The sequence below is a fragment of the Empidonax traillii genome, unplaced genomic scaffold (genome assembly GCF_003031625.1).
Source record: "Empidonax traillii isolate 1590-97213 ecotype Southwest subspecies unplaced genomic scaffold, ASM303162v1 scaffold16:size2589160, whole genome shotgun sequence".
In the NCBI taxonomy this organism is placed as follows: domain Eukaryota; kingdom Metazoa; phylum Chordata; class Aves; order Passeriformes; family Tyrannidae; genus Empidonax; species Empidonax traillii.
The window spans coordinates 488201-504136 of record NW_020955209.1 but is presented as its reverse complement, the minus strand read 5'-3'; the positions used below and the strand labels follow the sequence as shown (position 1 = coordinate 504136).

At 45.3% G+C, this 15936-nt stretch overlaps 1 protein-coding gene and 1 long non-coding RNA gene across 2 annotated transcripts in view; one reads left to right on the top strand and one right to left on the bottom strand.

Moving 5' to 3' along the window:
- LIN28B (lin-28 homolog B) overlaps positions 1–14207 on the bottom strand; it is a 97353-nt gene extending 83146 nt beyond the window's left edge. The window contains exons 1-2 of the mRNA XM_027895089.1: positions 14068–14207; positions 4054–4102 (exon numbers count right to left, since the gene is read on the bottom strand). Coding sequence (XP_027750890.1) covers positions 4054–4087 — 34 coding nt within the window. The 5' untranslated portion in view covers positions 4088–4102; positions 14068–14207. The remainder of the gene's footprint in view (positions 1–4053; positions 4103–14067) is intronic.
- Positions 3017–4329, top strand: LOC114063076. The gene is made up of 3 exons (XR_003572498.1): positions 3017–3239; positions 3713–3718; positions 3882–4329. It is a non-coding gene; the product is annotated as an uncharacterized LOC114063076 (long non-coding RNA).
- Positions 14208–15936: the final 1729 nt, after the last annotated feature.

Genomic DNA, 15936 nt, shown 5'->3' with positions numbered 1-15936 from the left:
ATCTGTGCAGAACCTGAATGCGAGGGGCTTATGCATTTGCAAAGCACTTGCTGTTGTTTGGGAAGTGGCGTCGATCAGTCTGCCCAATTAAGGGGAACGCCTTTGCCCCCGTGGGCCTGTTTACTCCTTTTGTTGCCTTTCAGGAAAGCGTCAATTCCCCCCCAGCGCCTCATTTCTGTGTGAAACACCAAGGTGGAGGCTCCGTGTGATCGTTTGCAAGAAAGAAGTGAGGGTGGGCAAGAGTGTACAAATACAAGCAGCCTGGCAAATGGAGCAGAAGCTTTAAATCCTGAAATTCCTTTGCAGTCGTCAACCGTAAATTTCCTATAGGTTATTTCAACAGTGAGGTCGACTTCCTACACTGACCTGCCTTACGCATTCGTGCAACATACCGCTGCTTTTGGCTCGTAACCTCCCTCCCCCCCTTACAAAAGCGATTATTTTACAATATTATATCAGTAATTTTATATGCTTGGATCTTATGACCTGGACGGTATGCAGTATATACATGTACGAGTTTTAACACACGTGAAACCCCAGCTATGAACGTGAAATTAAGGTTACCGGAAGAAAACAATGTTTACACCACTTATTTGAAATGCCCAAGAGTACATTTCTTGTGGCACAAGGGCACGTTTATAAAATACGAGTTCTCTCTGCCCTTCCCTTTGAAAAGACAGAAAATATCCTCTTTAATACCGTTTTAAAAGTATTTATTTTAAAACCCTGATTCAGTTTAACGACATTTGGTATAAAAAATCTTTAAAGGCTAGAATATTGGTTAAACAGACACAAACGAGTTGATGGAGTTCATTAAATGGACAAAGTGTCTTGTTAGCAAATTTCAGTGAGAAAAAAATCAGCATGTGTTCTTCGATGAATAAAGACTACAAAACTACATAAATAAAAGAATGTAAATATACTGGTTGCAAATTATTTCTTACGTTTCAAAATAAGTGCAGATTTTGTAAACTGGAGGGGGGTGGGATTTGCAATAGGTCTTTACTGAGATTTTCAGGCCTCCAGTATTAGTGGAATTAAGGCTGGGGTCACTGGACTGGTCACTGGTGTCAGATGTTATCGACTCATTCATTTCCTGCAAGGGACATCAGCCTTTCAAGTTTTGTGGAAGGTAGAGAGCTGTTGCCAGCTGAGAACTCTCCGGGAAAAAGACAGGGAAAAAAAAAAAAAAAAGAAAAAAAAAAAAAAGAGAAAACCAAACCAAAACAAACCACAACCCACTAACACCCTTCCAAAATTCATTCCCAAAAAAGAGGAGGAAAGAGGACAAATAGGGAAAAAGCCCTACATAACAAGCTAGTTCGAGGAAAAATTAGTCTAATGATAACAGTTGACCTATTAAAAAATATTTCTATCCTTACATTTCGCTAAATATATGCTAATTTTGATAAAAACAATTATAGGAAGCTGGAATAATTGTCTTTCTAACCCTAACCACCACCACCCCCGAAAGAAAGAAAAACCTTCACCTCAAAAAAAAAAAAAAAAAAAAAAAAAAAAAAAAAAAAAAAAAAAAAAAAAAAAAAAAAAAAAAAAAAAGAAAAAAAAGAGGAAAAAAAACCCAAAATAAAATGGGGGGGGGGGGGAGAGAAAAAAACCCTACAAAAATCCAAACAGATCATGGAGCTGCGAGCATTTGAAACGAAATGCGTGATTTACACTTGAAAGAAGAACTCGGGATGCTGCCACCACTTCCCATTTCAAAGCGCGGTCAGCGCTCCTCGCCGACGGGCAGGCAGGAGGAGCAGGGACGGCGCCGGGGCGCCCCTGCCCCCTCTCCTCCACTGCCCGGGCTTGGCTGCTCGGCGCCGCCCCGCCGATGTTGGACGGAGTTTTTCTTACACGGTTTCTATCGACACCGGCTCTTCCTGGCGCGGGGGCCAAGGGGTGCCTTTCCCGTCACTCCCCATGTCCAGGACTCCGTGCAGGCGCTGAGCTGTTCCCGCCAAAACCCTCTCACCTACAGTATGGGCGCCAAAGCCGCCTTCCCTTTCCGCCGACGTGCAGCGCCCGGCGGGGGTTGCCAGGGGCCCGGCGGGCTTCCCTGCCGGCAGCGGCTGTGCCGCTCGGGGGGGAGGGCAGGGAGGGCAAGCCGCTTCGCCCGCCGGGGCGCCCTGGAGGGTGATAGTCGGGCGCCCACCGGCGCGGGTGTCCGGCGGCCGCTCTCCGTCAGCGCCCCAGAAGCAGTGGGTCTGTCCCCGTAAGCCTCCCATAGCGCCGGGCTTTGCCCCTGGGCTTTTGCTTAACGTTTCCAGAAAATGCGGCTCTTTCCCAGCGGGGCCGTCGCGGCGTGCCTTCCCGCGCCTTTGGGAGAGAAGGGCAGGACGTGCGGTAAACACCCCCAGGTTCCCGCCTTGCCCTGACCGGGTTTATTGACCTCTGTATTAATCCCGCGGACTTTTATTAGAAAACGTGAGGCGTTTTGATTTTTTTTTTTTTTGGGGGGGGGGGGCTTGGTCTGTTTTTTTTTAACAAAGGATAGCGCCGACTCAACTGCGCGCTGCCCACGGCTCAGGTCTACCAGGGACGGGATTTGCTCGACGTGCGACCGCGGGATGTGAAGTTACGGGTTTTATAGCGGCGCCCTTCGCACCGCTCAGTTGTTTTAGGGAAATGCCGTTTCAGAGCGCAGCAGGCGCCTCTCTCCCTTCGCCCGCAGTCCTTTGGCCGTCCAGGCGCCCTTGTCCCGTCACACCTAAGACGGGCGCGAACGCCTCTGCTCCTTTACGGGAACGGGGCAGCCCTCGCCAAGGGATCGCGCCGCTGTTCGCAGGCGGCGCTGCTCGAACTGACGGCTGGAGCGCGGTTTCAAACACGAGCTTTACGAGCATTTTTTGTTGAAACGAAACAGCGGCGGCTGTAAGCGTCTCGCAGGTCCGCCCTGCCGTCCGTGGATCTGTGCTGGCAATCCCGGCGGTCTGCTGGGGAGACTTATTATTATATATTGGGAATTGCTGTGATCCCGCGCACGATCCGCGGGCAGGAGGACGCGGCAGGGACTCCGTCGGAGCGCTCGGATACAGGATGTGGTCTCACGTACATTAACCGTCTCTCAGCTGCGGATTTGCAACTGATAGCGGCCGCTTTCCCGGCGGATTTAAAGAGGCTCTGGCCAGTCGCGGTAGACCGTCTGACAGGGCTAACGCCCCACAGAGAGGACCGGCCCTCGCGGCGGAACCGGCCGCAGAGCCCGCTCTCACCGCTTCACCTCCCGCCAGGTAGGCGCAGAGCCACGAGCGGACGGATTTGTGCCTCGTGTGCTTTCGCTCCAGCCCCTCTCCTCCCCTGTGACAGCCCCCTTGACAGGGGCTTGGTGTGCGTACCCGGGCGCATCCTCCCCGACAGGCAACTGCCCAGGCGCTCTCGCCTGCGCCCGCCCGGCGATGACGGGGGCTCTCCTCACCGCACAACACCCGGCCTCTGCCATCGCCCGCCCCGGCTATCTGTCTCCCGGCGCCGTGCGGGAACCGGGACGCGCGGATCCCTCGGGCGCGCAGCGCCCTCCGCGGGAAGCCCCCGCCCCAGCGTGCGCGGCCGGGCGGGCACGGAGAGTGTGCCAGGGCTGGGGGCTGGACAGGCGGGCTGGAAAGGCAAGTGGGGCTGAAAGGGCGGGTGGGCGGGAATGCTGAGATGTCGCGATGGGAGGAGGCTGCGTGGCGGTAACGTGACAGCGGCACGACAGTATCGCGAGGAGCAGGTATGTTGGCGACTGAGATGTGTGCGCCCATTGGCACGTCTGTTGCGTTGGTGGTCCTGCAGCGCTCGTACAAACCTGTGGGCTCCCACAGCTTGCGACAGGTATCTGAGGTAGGGTTACTGTAAATAAACTTCCCTTACGTAATTGTTTATTTGTCTTGCAGAACACTCAAACTGCATCAAAGAAGAACTCTGGAGCCTGTGCACGAAATTAACGAGTCTTCCCCCTCCCACCCAATACTTATGTTCATCAAAGTCAGCGGGACAGAAGTGCTGCAGTACCTCAGTTTTACAGATACACAGTCAGCCATGTAAGATGCTACAGAGAAGACTGACCTGAGCATGAGGAGACCTTCTTGAATGACCTCATCGTCTTCTGAGGAACCTAAAATCAGAGAGCTGGAGTCAGTACTGTGTACACTGTACCAGAGTACCATATTTAATTACCTCTTCTCCAGTTTAACAGCTCATTAGGAATGCCAGGGCATTGACTCTATGAAGTGACCTATAAACTTACTCTATGAGACTTACCTAGCTCATCAAAACCACAGTGAGATAGCCAAGGCATAAGATAAAAAAATCAGCCACTGTTTTTTTTTTTTCCTAGCACCAGTAAAGGCATTGCCCCTTTCACTGGTCTCTTATGAAGGCTATGCAGTTGATGACAACAGAGGGAAAAAACACAGATTTGCAGAATATTTGAAGGTGTTTTGTTTTCTTCATCAATAATTAATTGCAATAGGTAACCTAAGAACTAGTGACTTTACTACGCTTAAATTGTACATACCAAGCAATGAAGTCATACCTTGTGTATGATTAAGGAAAAAAAAAACAATAAAGTAATTCTAAGGATTCTTTCATGGTCTAAATTGTAACTCTGCCAATTTATGAATATCAACAGAAAAATGCTTTCAATTATGTCAGTGATAAAACTTCATATTATGTAATGGTATTAAATTCTAGGTCTTAATCTGAACAAAACCAGTCACCCATACAAATACAGATGTGTGACTCAACTGAAACTTCATGGAAGATCTACCTCTGGTCTACTTGAGAAAGGCCTAGTTAATTTCACAGAATGCTAATAAAAATATAATGCAGAAAAAAAGCATTGCAGATGGCAGGAAACATGAAGAAAAATACCTTGGTTTTGCAGTAAGTTTGTTACTTATGCTGCCCAGTTTGTTTACCAAATGAAAGATGGGTAGATAAGAGCATGCACAAACTCACCTGCCACCAGCCTGTCCTCTTGTCACCCTCTACTGTCTTTTTGAATAATCTATCTCAATTAAACCCCACCAAAACCAGTTATCAACCTGTTTAGATATAATCCCAGTTCTCTTTCTGAGAAATCTGAGTTTTGTCTTCTTTCCAATTTAAGAGAAATCCAGTTACCCTGCTCTCTTAGTAAAATTTAAAAAAAAAAAAAAATCAGATAACCTACTAGGAGTGAGCAAAGTAAGAACAAGAACGACCAAAGTCAAATGAAAGCCAAATTTCTCTTTTAACTTCTTTTCCCCTACAGTCAGTTATCCTCAATCCTTTCCAACATCAGAAATCAGAAATCAGGGTAGTAGAATCTTTCTTTTCAGTGCAACAACACTGGCAAGCTGATTTTGTTCCTCTTTTTTTGTAATAACTAAGTTTTCCACTGGAATTGTGTGGACTTCTGCCACATTTTAAACCTAGCTCTGCTTTTACACTTTCAAGCTCTGAAGTCCAATCTCTTGTATCTGTTTCTTTGTTCTGCCAACCTGTGGCTACGTGGCTTTTGTGTCTTTCAGATTTACTTGCATTATTTATACAACATAATGAAATATGCAAGCATAGAGTAAAGGATCTGTTCTTGGCTTTGGCACGTAGCCTGCTTCAGTTTATGAAGGGATTAAAAATAAGTATTTGGAGAGTAGTGTCAGGACTAAAAGCAGGGAAGTATAGTTCTTAAAAATTGTAGCAGAAAACAGCACAAGTTCAAGTAATTCTTGTTTCCACTACTGTCATTTCATAACACATTTGTAAGCATCGCATCTTTTAGAGGGTCAAACAAGTAGTACAGATTATTAAGCAGAAAAAAAAATGTATTTTTTTAATAGTTATTACAAAAAGCTTCCTCACACGGTACCCAAAACTTGGCTTTAAGGATATTAGTGTAGAAAGCCTGGGCATTTCAATTCTGGGAACTCATTTAAACAGAGAATTTAAACGAAAAACTATTTTGGCATGTATTTTGCTGCATCCTACTGAAAGAGGTAAATTCCATTTAAATGGAATCAGGTTTGGGCTCTGAAATAGCTCATGGTGAACTCTCTCCTGTGCCTCCTTATGCTGTACAAACCACAAAAATATTCTAGCATTTTAGTTCTGAAACTACCTTGGCATTTACATGAACTTTGTAACTGCAAATAAGTAAATAAATGCTGTTTAGGAATTTTGCACTAGACAGCAAGGTGTTTTTAGAGAAAAAGTCCCTTCCTCTGAAAGCAACCCTTATTTTAACTAGGCATTCACAGCATGTGGAATGATACTGTAACAGTAGGCACAAATATAATGCAACAGAACACCATATGGAAATATTGCTGGATAGAAAATACAATGAAAAGTGTAGTATCGGTTAAAGGCACACTGACAAACACCCAACAAAGGTAATAACCTTCCATTACAGGTGGCACGTTCTGTAATTCAGCTTACTTAACAGCTTATGTAGAGTATTTTTTGACAACTTATTGGTCAGTAAAAAATAACAGCAAGCTTGTATATATTTTAAAAGAATTCTCTTAGCTATGGATAGTTTTGAATTCATTAGCTTAAGTAAGTTTGCTGCCAAAGGATTTAGAAATACAATTTGCTTGGAAGAAAGTAAAGCAGCCATATATAGTTACTCCTTTTAAGTTATATTCTTTCCTCAAAAAGTAAGTTGAAAAAAAAAATTCAGCTGTTAAACCTGTTTCTTTCACAGTCAGGAGTACCAAGGGAGTGATTTCTTCCACAGAGTAAAGCCAACAGTATTTTTTTTAAGGAATACTAGATAATATAAGTAGGATCAGAGTGCAGGAAAACTAGAAAACAAACCCCACCAAAACTTTATTGTATACCAAACAAGTAAGATAGTGATGCAAAGGAATAGGGGAAAACATTCCAATGTTAAAAGGATCTCTTTTAGTTAACTCAACAGGAGTGAAGACTTAAATGGATGAATGTTGCAAAGCGTATACACAAAATTTTAAAACTCTGTGTACAGAACCCAAGTATAGAGCATAAAACATCAGTTTTTAAAATATATACACACATTAGTCAGATAAAATTAATCTTACTCTGATTTACAGTTCTTAATGGCTGGTAGAAGCACTATGCACACAGTATTTTGATTTAAAACACCACAACTGAGTGTAGCCTTACACTCTAAATTAACGTGTTTTACACATATTCCTCAATGCGTATTTCTGAATAATGGATGTCTTCCTGAAATGGTTTTATTGTATCAACTCTTTTTTTCCCCTTTTCATTTAATTCAATAAAATATAGTTTGAAACGCAAAAATAAGAAAACTTAAGATTTCCTGAAAATGTATACTCAAGTATCAATGTCCTTATAAAATTACAGGGGGAAATAAGTTGAAAGTTCTCACAATTTTCTTCTTAGTCTAGCTATAATTTACTTTGCTGTTCTTCCATACTTCTGTTTTTATATCATTATTTTTCTAGCAAGTGAAGATGAAAGCAAGTGTCTACTAGATTTCAAAATATTTAAATAATGCTGACTTAAGAAAATTAATTGAACAACTAGCAAATTAAAATTTAGTCGTTCTTTGGTAAGTTTACCCACTTTTATCACTGAATTGAAGGAAGGTAATTACAGCTTCAAGTAAATAAAACAGCTAGGCAATAGCCCAGGTATGATTTTTTCCCTATAAAAAAAGAGTCTATGCATATCTTAGTTTTTAAGAAATGAAGTACACATTTTTGTAGACCAAACATCCAGTCATGTACACCTTTTAACTATGTGTAAAATGCCATTTGACTATAGTGAGAAGATAACAAAAAAGGGTAAAATGTGCTTCCACCACTGTTATGAATCTGATTCTTTTGGCCAATAAAAAGGAACAATAAACTCCACCATATCCAAACGTGAGCTAATGAAAGTCTGACAACTATAAGGTCAGAGTTTCTCCTCAAAATTAAATGCTATTATTATACTGGCAATTGCTTTAGCATCACAAACTAATTAGGATCTATGTAGTTTAAAACTTCAATAATACATACTAAAGGAAACTGCTGAACAAGAATATTTTTGTTTTAAGGACTGAAATTACTATATAATTCTCATATTTAGTGTATTTGATTTAGTAAAATCTGCAATTTCTTACAGTCTGTATTTGAATATATATATATATTAAACAACTATCATAACTATTTAATTAAAAAGAAATGAAAAACAAGTATTTCAAACAATATTTTGTGATTCAAAGATGAACTTTTTAAATACACAATTTAAAAATGAAACACATTATCCTCAACTACTGTTCTTCTACTTTCATATTTAAAATAATTTGTTCCCAGTTCACTGTTAGCAGGTGCTTGTTGAAATTGCCATACTCTGATTTGCTATACAGCAAATGAAACAAAAAACTACCTTGTAATCTTGTTGTATGTTTTCAGATGGATTTTTCTTTGTATTTTTATACAATTTAGTATCAGTACCTTGTGAGGAAAAAACTTTAAAAAGCCACAGTTCTCAAATCATAGATACATCAAAATATTTTTCAGAGCTTGATCATTGATTTATTTTGTAATTGCATATTCCTGTGAGAAACTATAGAGAATAAGATTTTATTTCCCCCCTTGATAAGTACTTGCAAACAAAACAATGCCAAATGAAGTGCTGAAAAGATACATGTCAAAGGCCAAATTAAGGAGACATTATCAACATTAAGTTGAATTAAATAGTTAAATCTTCAAAGAAAAAAGTGTGGTTTTTTGCAGTCATCCTGGTTACACAAAAAACGAATTTGTATTGTTCACATTCAATATAGAGACGTTACATCATCCCCTCAAAAGTGATGGCACTACAAGTTTTATTTTTAAAATATATTATTATATAATTTTTATTTGCTTTTATTTATTTGCTGAACTGGTTTGTTCAGACCTCCTTTCTGAGATGTTTTACATTAATACTTGTTTTGATGGAATTTACACACCTTTCATATATCTTTTCCTTTGCACAGAATTTCTGTTTTATTTGCATGTGCTATTTACCTACAAAACACAGAATCTTCTTTCTTCATTTTGGTTGGGTTTTTTTGGTTCACTGAATTATTACTTGAGAACACTAATAAAGATGGAGTTTTTTATCATTTGTAGTTTCTAACATGCTTATCAAATACTGATATGGATATTGTCTATTAAAATAAACATTACATTAGTTAAACAGCAGGTTAATTGTCTGTATTTTAAACACCAATATTCACTTTCCTAGAAGTATGGATAGTACGGGGCACACCTTTCTCATTTCAACTGGAGTGGACATCAGTACTGAATGTCATGCCTTCTGACAGTCACTGTTTAAAACAACCAAACAAAGTAATGCAATGGTCATTTTTTATAAACTTTAGTGCAGATAGGTCATTAATTTAAACTAGGAGAAAAAAAGTGGACAGCAACATCTCTAAAATAAAAGATGAAAACCTTCAAAATCAATGCACACATCAGTAGCTGAATTAGGTACAGGTGATACAGTATCTGAAAGAAAAGCAGAAATGTAATGTGTGATACAAAATTATTAGTGAGTAAACAAATTTTAACAGTTGAATTTCTGGAGTTAGCCTTGAGTGTTGCATTACTGCATGTGGTCTAATTATGTATCAAAAGTTACTTATAGAATATTTGTTACATATCTTTAGAATATTTATGAAAGCCTGGTTTAGTCTAAATGTGATATTTTTAATATAAACATTGAATGGATTTCTTCAAATTGTTAAAACCCCTGAATTTTAGACATTGCGCATAATAAAATGATAATCACACACACACACACACTAGCTCTAGTCAGGTTTTAGGTCTGTATAATTACTGCACATTGACACACATAATGCTGCAGACTGGAAATGAGATTTGGGGGAAGTGGTTTGCTAGAAATAATAAGTATGTGCACAAATGCCAAAATGAATGGACCTGCAGTTTAACTTTATTGAAATAACAGCATGGATGATCAGGATAGATTTTTCTTTTTTTTTACTAAAATCACTGACAAAGCAGAAAATGGTTACACACTCCTCTGATTTCTCAAGTACTAACATTAAATACAGATTGCAGATTTTTAAATGTTAATTTAAGAAACATATTTTAATGCTTAAATTTAAGACAGACTCATTTTGTATCAGTAATAGTAGCACAAATAATTCCATATTAAGCTACATTCAAGAAAATAGGGAATTTTGTAAAACTACCTCTCTTTCTCTGTTAAAATTGACTGGTTAAATGTTACAGTCCGCACTTTTCTGTATAATTAAGCTTTTGTTCAACCATAAAAAAAAGACTAGAAACTGATTGCTTGAAAATGAGCTGCATGACCTTTGTACTGGTTTGTCACCTCTGACCTTTAATTTGAAGACCCTGCATATCAATTCATTCTATTTTTAGAAGCAGAATGTACATTTTTAAAATTATCCTCCCATACAAAACACACCATGTTGGTTTTGCCTTTATATTTTTTTTAGCCTCTACTCATCACACCAGAGGACCATATTTGCTTTTTATTGTGCAACTGCATCCAAAACACCCAGTGTACAATTACAGAAAATGAACATTTTTCTCTCCAATGAAAAAAAAACTTTTAACTTTTTTATGTACTAAAGAGGCTGAATCACATCAATGTGAATTTTGAAAAAATGATCTACTAGATTGCACACCTTTCTAAATTTAATTGTTTATTCTTAAAGAGACAAAGAAAGGAGAAAACCTCATGCCTGTGTTTGCATTGCTGCTAATGGATATCCATTTTTTTCCTGAACTTTTCCTGTACCATGAGTGGTTATTATTTCATTCTCACTGATGACACACTGCTTTGACACTCACTTTCAGAATGTCCTTCCATAAACTGAACCTGTGCTTAAAAACAGCAAATGCCAAGTTCCTGTCTAGTTGCTGGTTTCAGTTGCACTTCCATTTCATTTAGGTAACATTACACTTCCCAAGTTCGCTGCAAAAAAAATCTGTGTTGGTGGAAGGGCTCGCGTTCTGAAGGAGAAAGCACTCTAGTATTTGTCATTGATTTTGCTGCCTGCATTCGATACCAGAGCGATACAGCGTATTACATAAAGGCTGTGGGTGAGACCACTACCCTGCCGTGACCTCCCTGCGCTGAAGCAGCCGGGAGCCGCCCAGGCGGACACAGGATGGGACAAGACGGCGGTCGGGGCTCCGCCGGGAATAACATGGCCGCGGGGTTCAGCACCGCGGACAGCGCCGCGCCGCCGGAGCATGGGCCGTGCCCGCCGTCCCGGGCGCCCCGCAGGTCACGGCGCTGCAGGGCCGGGACCCCTCGGGCCGCACGGCCACCCTGCACAGCTTCGCCCGGCGACGCGGGGCGCTCGGCTCCCCGCCCAGGGGAAAATGGTTCCTTTGGAAACTGCCTCCCGCCACAGCCCCTGCTCGGAGCGACGCGCGGTGCCTCGCCCGTCCGCCCCAGGATCGCGCTGCGCACCGCGGGCTTCGGCTGCAGGTCAAACAAAACGCTGCCACGGAGGTACAAAACAGGGAAGGAAGAGGAACAAATGGTTTAATGGCTTGGGCTTCAAAATTCGCTTCTGTGCTTGGGGATGCAACGTGAAACGCTGTGTGTGACCTACAACTGCATCCTGCAAATGGCCTAGACTGCAGCTGTTCAGGCCTAAGAAGGGGAGCGTTGGGGGTTTCCTTCTTCATTTACTTATCACCATTTTCCCTCTCATGAAATTCTGAGCACACAACAGCTCATACATTTTGAGATTAAAAAAAAAAAAAGTTTCGATAAAACTGAGTCAGCAGCATATGCCCTTTACAGATTATATTTTAAAATAATCAGAGTAGAAGAGAGTTATTTTTGTCATAAACACATAGGCAGACTTTCTAGTACCGCTGCATTTTTGTAACTCCTGCATGGGACAAACATCACCCATAATCACTATTTTTGCCATCACATACATGATTCATTTGACTACAGCATAAGAAACATGACTTCCTGGCATATTAATAATTAAGATAATAATTTAATTCAATATTGATTCTTACTACTCTATACCAAGGAGAAAAAAAAAGAAATCATCATCCTCTAAACAACTATAGTTTAGCTGCATATCTTGTAAGTAATTTTCCAAACAAATGTTTCAGTTATTATCTCCTCTGAACCATTACGTGTTTTTTTTGTGTGTTTTAAAAAATAAATAATCTGTAGTTTTGTAAAGCAAAGCATACAAGTATCAATCTAACAGTGACCATGCACTATTGCATTTCAGTACAATGTTACATCCAACTACATCATAACTATATTTAAATGAACTATGACCAAATTAGGCTATAATTATTTTCTTAGTATCTGATGACATATTCATGACAGGACACTTCTCTGTACTTGCAATTATTAATACTGTTTCCATGCAAGACATGAAATTCTAAACCAGGTTATTAGATGGGGTAAAAAACCTCAGCCCTGTGTATGGCCTATTTAAAAAGAACACCACTACCAGTTACATAAGGAGAAAGTGTCAAGTCTGTAAACAAATTGTTGTAGCGTGCACTACTGTTTTGTCCCATCACTACAAGATCATCACACATCATTTACTCACCATCGCTTACAAGCTAAGAACTAGTAAGAGAGGAACAAGTAAATGAATCAAATCTCTTTAGGTAATATGTTTATCAGATTATAATGGATAATTCCCTCGCGTTAAAGCTAAAGGAAAACCTAGAGTTTTCAAATTCATTTAGATGTGCCAGTTTCATGTTTTTTGTGGCAGCTTGGGCAAAACATTTTGCGTGCATTACTGCTGCTTGCTTATTTTTAGATTAATTTAGACATTCGCTAGATAGTAAACCCGCTGTACGGTTTACTCAGTAACACCACAGCCGCATGGAGCTGCCAGCGGTCAGATATGGTCGCTCCCCTCAGAGCGCGGAGCCGGGGGATGCCGCTGCCTTGCCCCCACCGGGCCGGCGAGCGCCCAAACGGACCCCGCCGCCGCTCCCCGCGGGCGCGCAACCGGACACGGAGGAACGAAGCGTGTTGGAGGCACGTCGGCACTTTATTTGTTCTCCCCCGCGCTGCGTCCCGCACCGTGCCCGACACCTCAGAACCAGCCGCGGGGCTCCGTGCCACAGTCCCCCGGAGAGCCCGCCCGCCCTCCGCACGGCGGGGCCGCTCCCGCGCGGGTCCCCAGCGCTGTCCCCGCAGCCCCGGCGAGGGCGGGCAGCGCCCGGCCGCGACCCCGCGGCGCGGCGGGAGCCATCCAAGATGGCGGCCCCGCCGCCACTCGCGTTTAACCCCCCGCACCGCGCACACGGCGCCGCGCGTGACACGCGGCCCCCGCCCGCCCCGCCGGTGTTACCGCCGGGCGGCCGAGCCCCGCGCCCGCCGGGCCGCGCCGTCGCCGCCCCATCCTCCGCTCCCCGGCCGCCTCGGGGCGGACGCGCCGCCCGGCGGCTCCTGTCCCGCCGTCCGTCCGCTCTCCTCGCCCGGCCTTCCCTTCCGCCGGGCCGCGGGCGCCCCGCGCCTTTCCTCGCCCGCCCCGCCCGGCCGCGGCGGCTCGCCGGGCGGTCACCGCCATCCGGCGGCGGCTGTCGGCGGGGCGCGGGCCGCCCCCTGGCGTCAGGCTGCCGCACCGTCCCCGCAGCCGGTCCCTCGGCCCCGGCCGCCGCCGGCTCTCAGCGGGGCGCTGCGCCCCGCGCCCCACTGAGCGCGGGGGACGACTTCGTCCCTTCCCCATTCCTCTGCCGCGGCTGCCGTCGTCGCTCGCGTCTAAGGTGCGGCGCGGCCCTGCGCCCCCTTCCCCCCGTCCCGGCGGCTTGGGCGCTGCCGGCCGGGGGCGGGCCGGGCGGGATAGGGGGCAGCGCGGCCGGCGGAGGAGGGGGCGCGGCGGCGAAGGGAGAAAGGTGCGAACCCGGAAGTACACCCGCCCCGCCGCCGCCCGCAGGGAGCACCCGCGCCCGCTCACACAACAATGCGGCGCCGCTCCGCCTCCGCCCAGCCCAACTTTTCCTCTGGCACCGGAGGAACCTGCCGGCCGCCCCCTCCCCGCGGCCGCCCGCCGGCGCCCCGGCAGGTGCGGCGCCGGTGGGAGGGGGAGACCCGCGAAGGGGGAGGTGAAGGGAGCTCGCTTACCTCCCGCACGCCATGGTGGCCGGGCTGAGCGGGGCTGCGCCGGCGGCTGCCGCGATGGGGAGGCGAGCGCGGGGGCTGGGGGGACACACACCCACCGACGGGCGCCCCCGGCGGGGGGCTTTGCCTTCCCGAGCCACTGGGAGGACGGAACGGAGGAGAAGGAGGAGAAGGAGGAGAAAGCGAGCTGGGGCGGCACAGGCAACCGGTGCTCCCGGCGGGAAGGCGGCGGCGGCGGCAGCAGCAGCAGCGAGCGAGGAGGGGCGGCGGCGGGCAGACACGGCCCCGGCGCTGGCTCACGCCGCCGCAGCCGCCGCGCACCTGCCCCGCCGCCCTCCCCGCGGGCGGGCGGGCGGGCGGGCGGCACCGGCGGCTGCGCGCGGGGGCGCTCCAGGGCAGCGGGAACCGGCGGGCGGGGCGGGGCGGCCGCGCCCCCGGGACCCGCCCGACCGCCCCAGCGGGGGCCGCCACCCGCGGGGTCGGGGTGCCGTTCCTCTGGGAACCAGCCCCGGGGTCCCCGTTCATCACATCCAGCCAGCCGCCTTCTCTCTCAGGCACCTCCGTGGCTGCGGATCGCGGAGGCCGTTCGGCACCTGTGACTGCGCGCGGCTCCGCCGCCCCGATGGCTGGATTCCCCAGCTGTAGCTGCGTGTGTGTCGCTGCTCAGCCCAAATCTGCCGCTGGCAGGTGGGGCATCAATCCATGTGTGTGGAAGATCTTGCCCATCTCGCATGACCTGCTCGTGGTGGGTCTCACAATGTGCAGTCCACATCCACAAATCAGGCAGGAAATCAGCTGTGAAACTGGCTCGTCCAGAGCTTGGTGGTTCCCGGTTGTCTTGCATCAGGATTGGTTTCCTTTTGCGGCGTATGAGACCTTATTAATCCCAGGGTTTCATTTTTCTAGCTCATTCTGAGTTACCCATATAATACCCCAACAGTGGTTTACGTATGGTCATGAACACAGTTCACCCAAGTGTATATAGGTCATAGTTCTAAAAATAGCAGAGTTAACAAAGGTTGGCTACTTATGGGTCAGTGTTTCATATCTGCTGTACATAGGCTCCAGTAGTCACAAATTCTTACATGCACTAGCAAAAATGGAGGTGGTTTCCAGCAGTGTGGCTCCTCACCCAGGACCTGTGCTGAGAATTAGCCAACTGGTAAGTCAATGATCTTCCATTTTATGGGAATACTGATTAGCAGCCTTTTTTTCCTGACTGCCTGTTTTCATGACACTTACTATATTTGGTTCCTTTATTTTGAATTTGGCTGAAATTGTGAAAAGGGTTCAAAAGTTCTTTGAGAGCAAAGAGATGGATAGCAAACAGAATTGCGTTTTTTGAAGAGAACAAGATAAAAATGCATCATGTGGTAAGGGTGGCTTTTGAAGCGCTCATTTCCTACGCTCTAGTGTGCCCAATTCACATACAATTTTCTATCATTAGGCATTACTATGCTTGCCTTGAACTTGCCCTTGGGCTTTCCTTTGTGGATTTAATTTTTGAGGGTACAGTAAGACTTTAAAGAATTTATCAGCACTTTGAGTCTAAGGGCCAGGTCATTGCTAAAATACTTAGTGTACATAGCTTTCTAATTTCTTTTTTACAAAAAAAAAGCTTTACACAGAATTTTCCTGTGTGATCTTAGCCTGTGATTAAAGCAACTGTGGAGCCTCTCATGCTTTCAAATACTGTGCTTTACTTAGCTCAGAAAGGCTTTGTGTTGGACAGAGACATATTTCCAAGGCTCAGGAGAGAGCCTGCCAATGACAAAATGACACTGTTCCACTTAGATTTCTCTAGGCATAGTCCTAGAAAGCAATTTCATTCATGTTTCACAGATGAGATTTAAGTACCCACATTTATCTAGA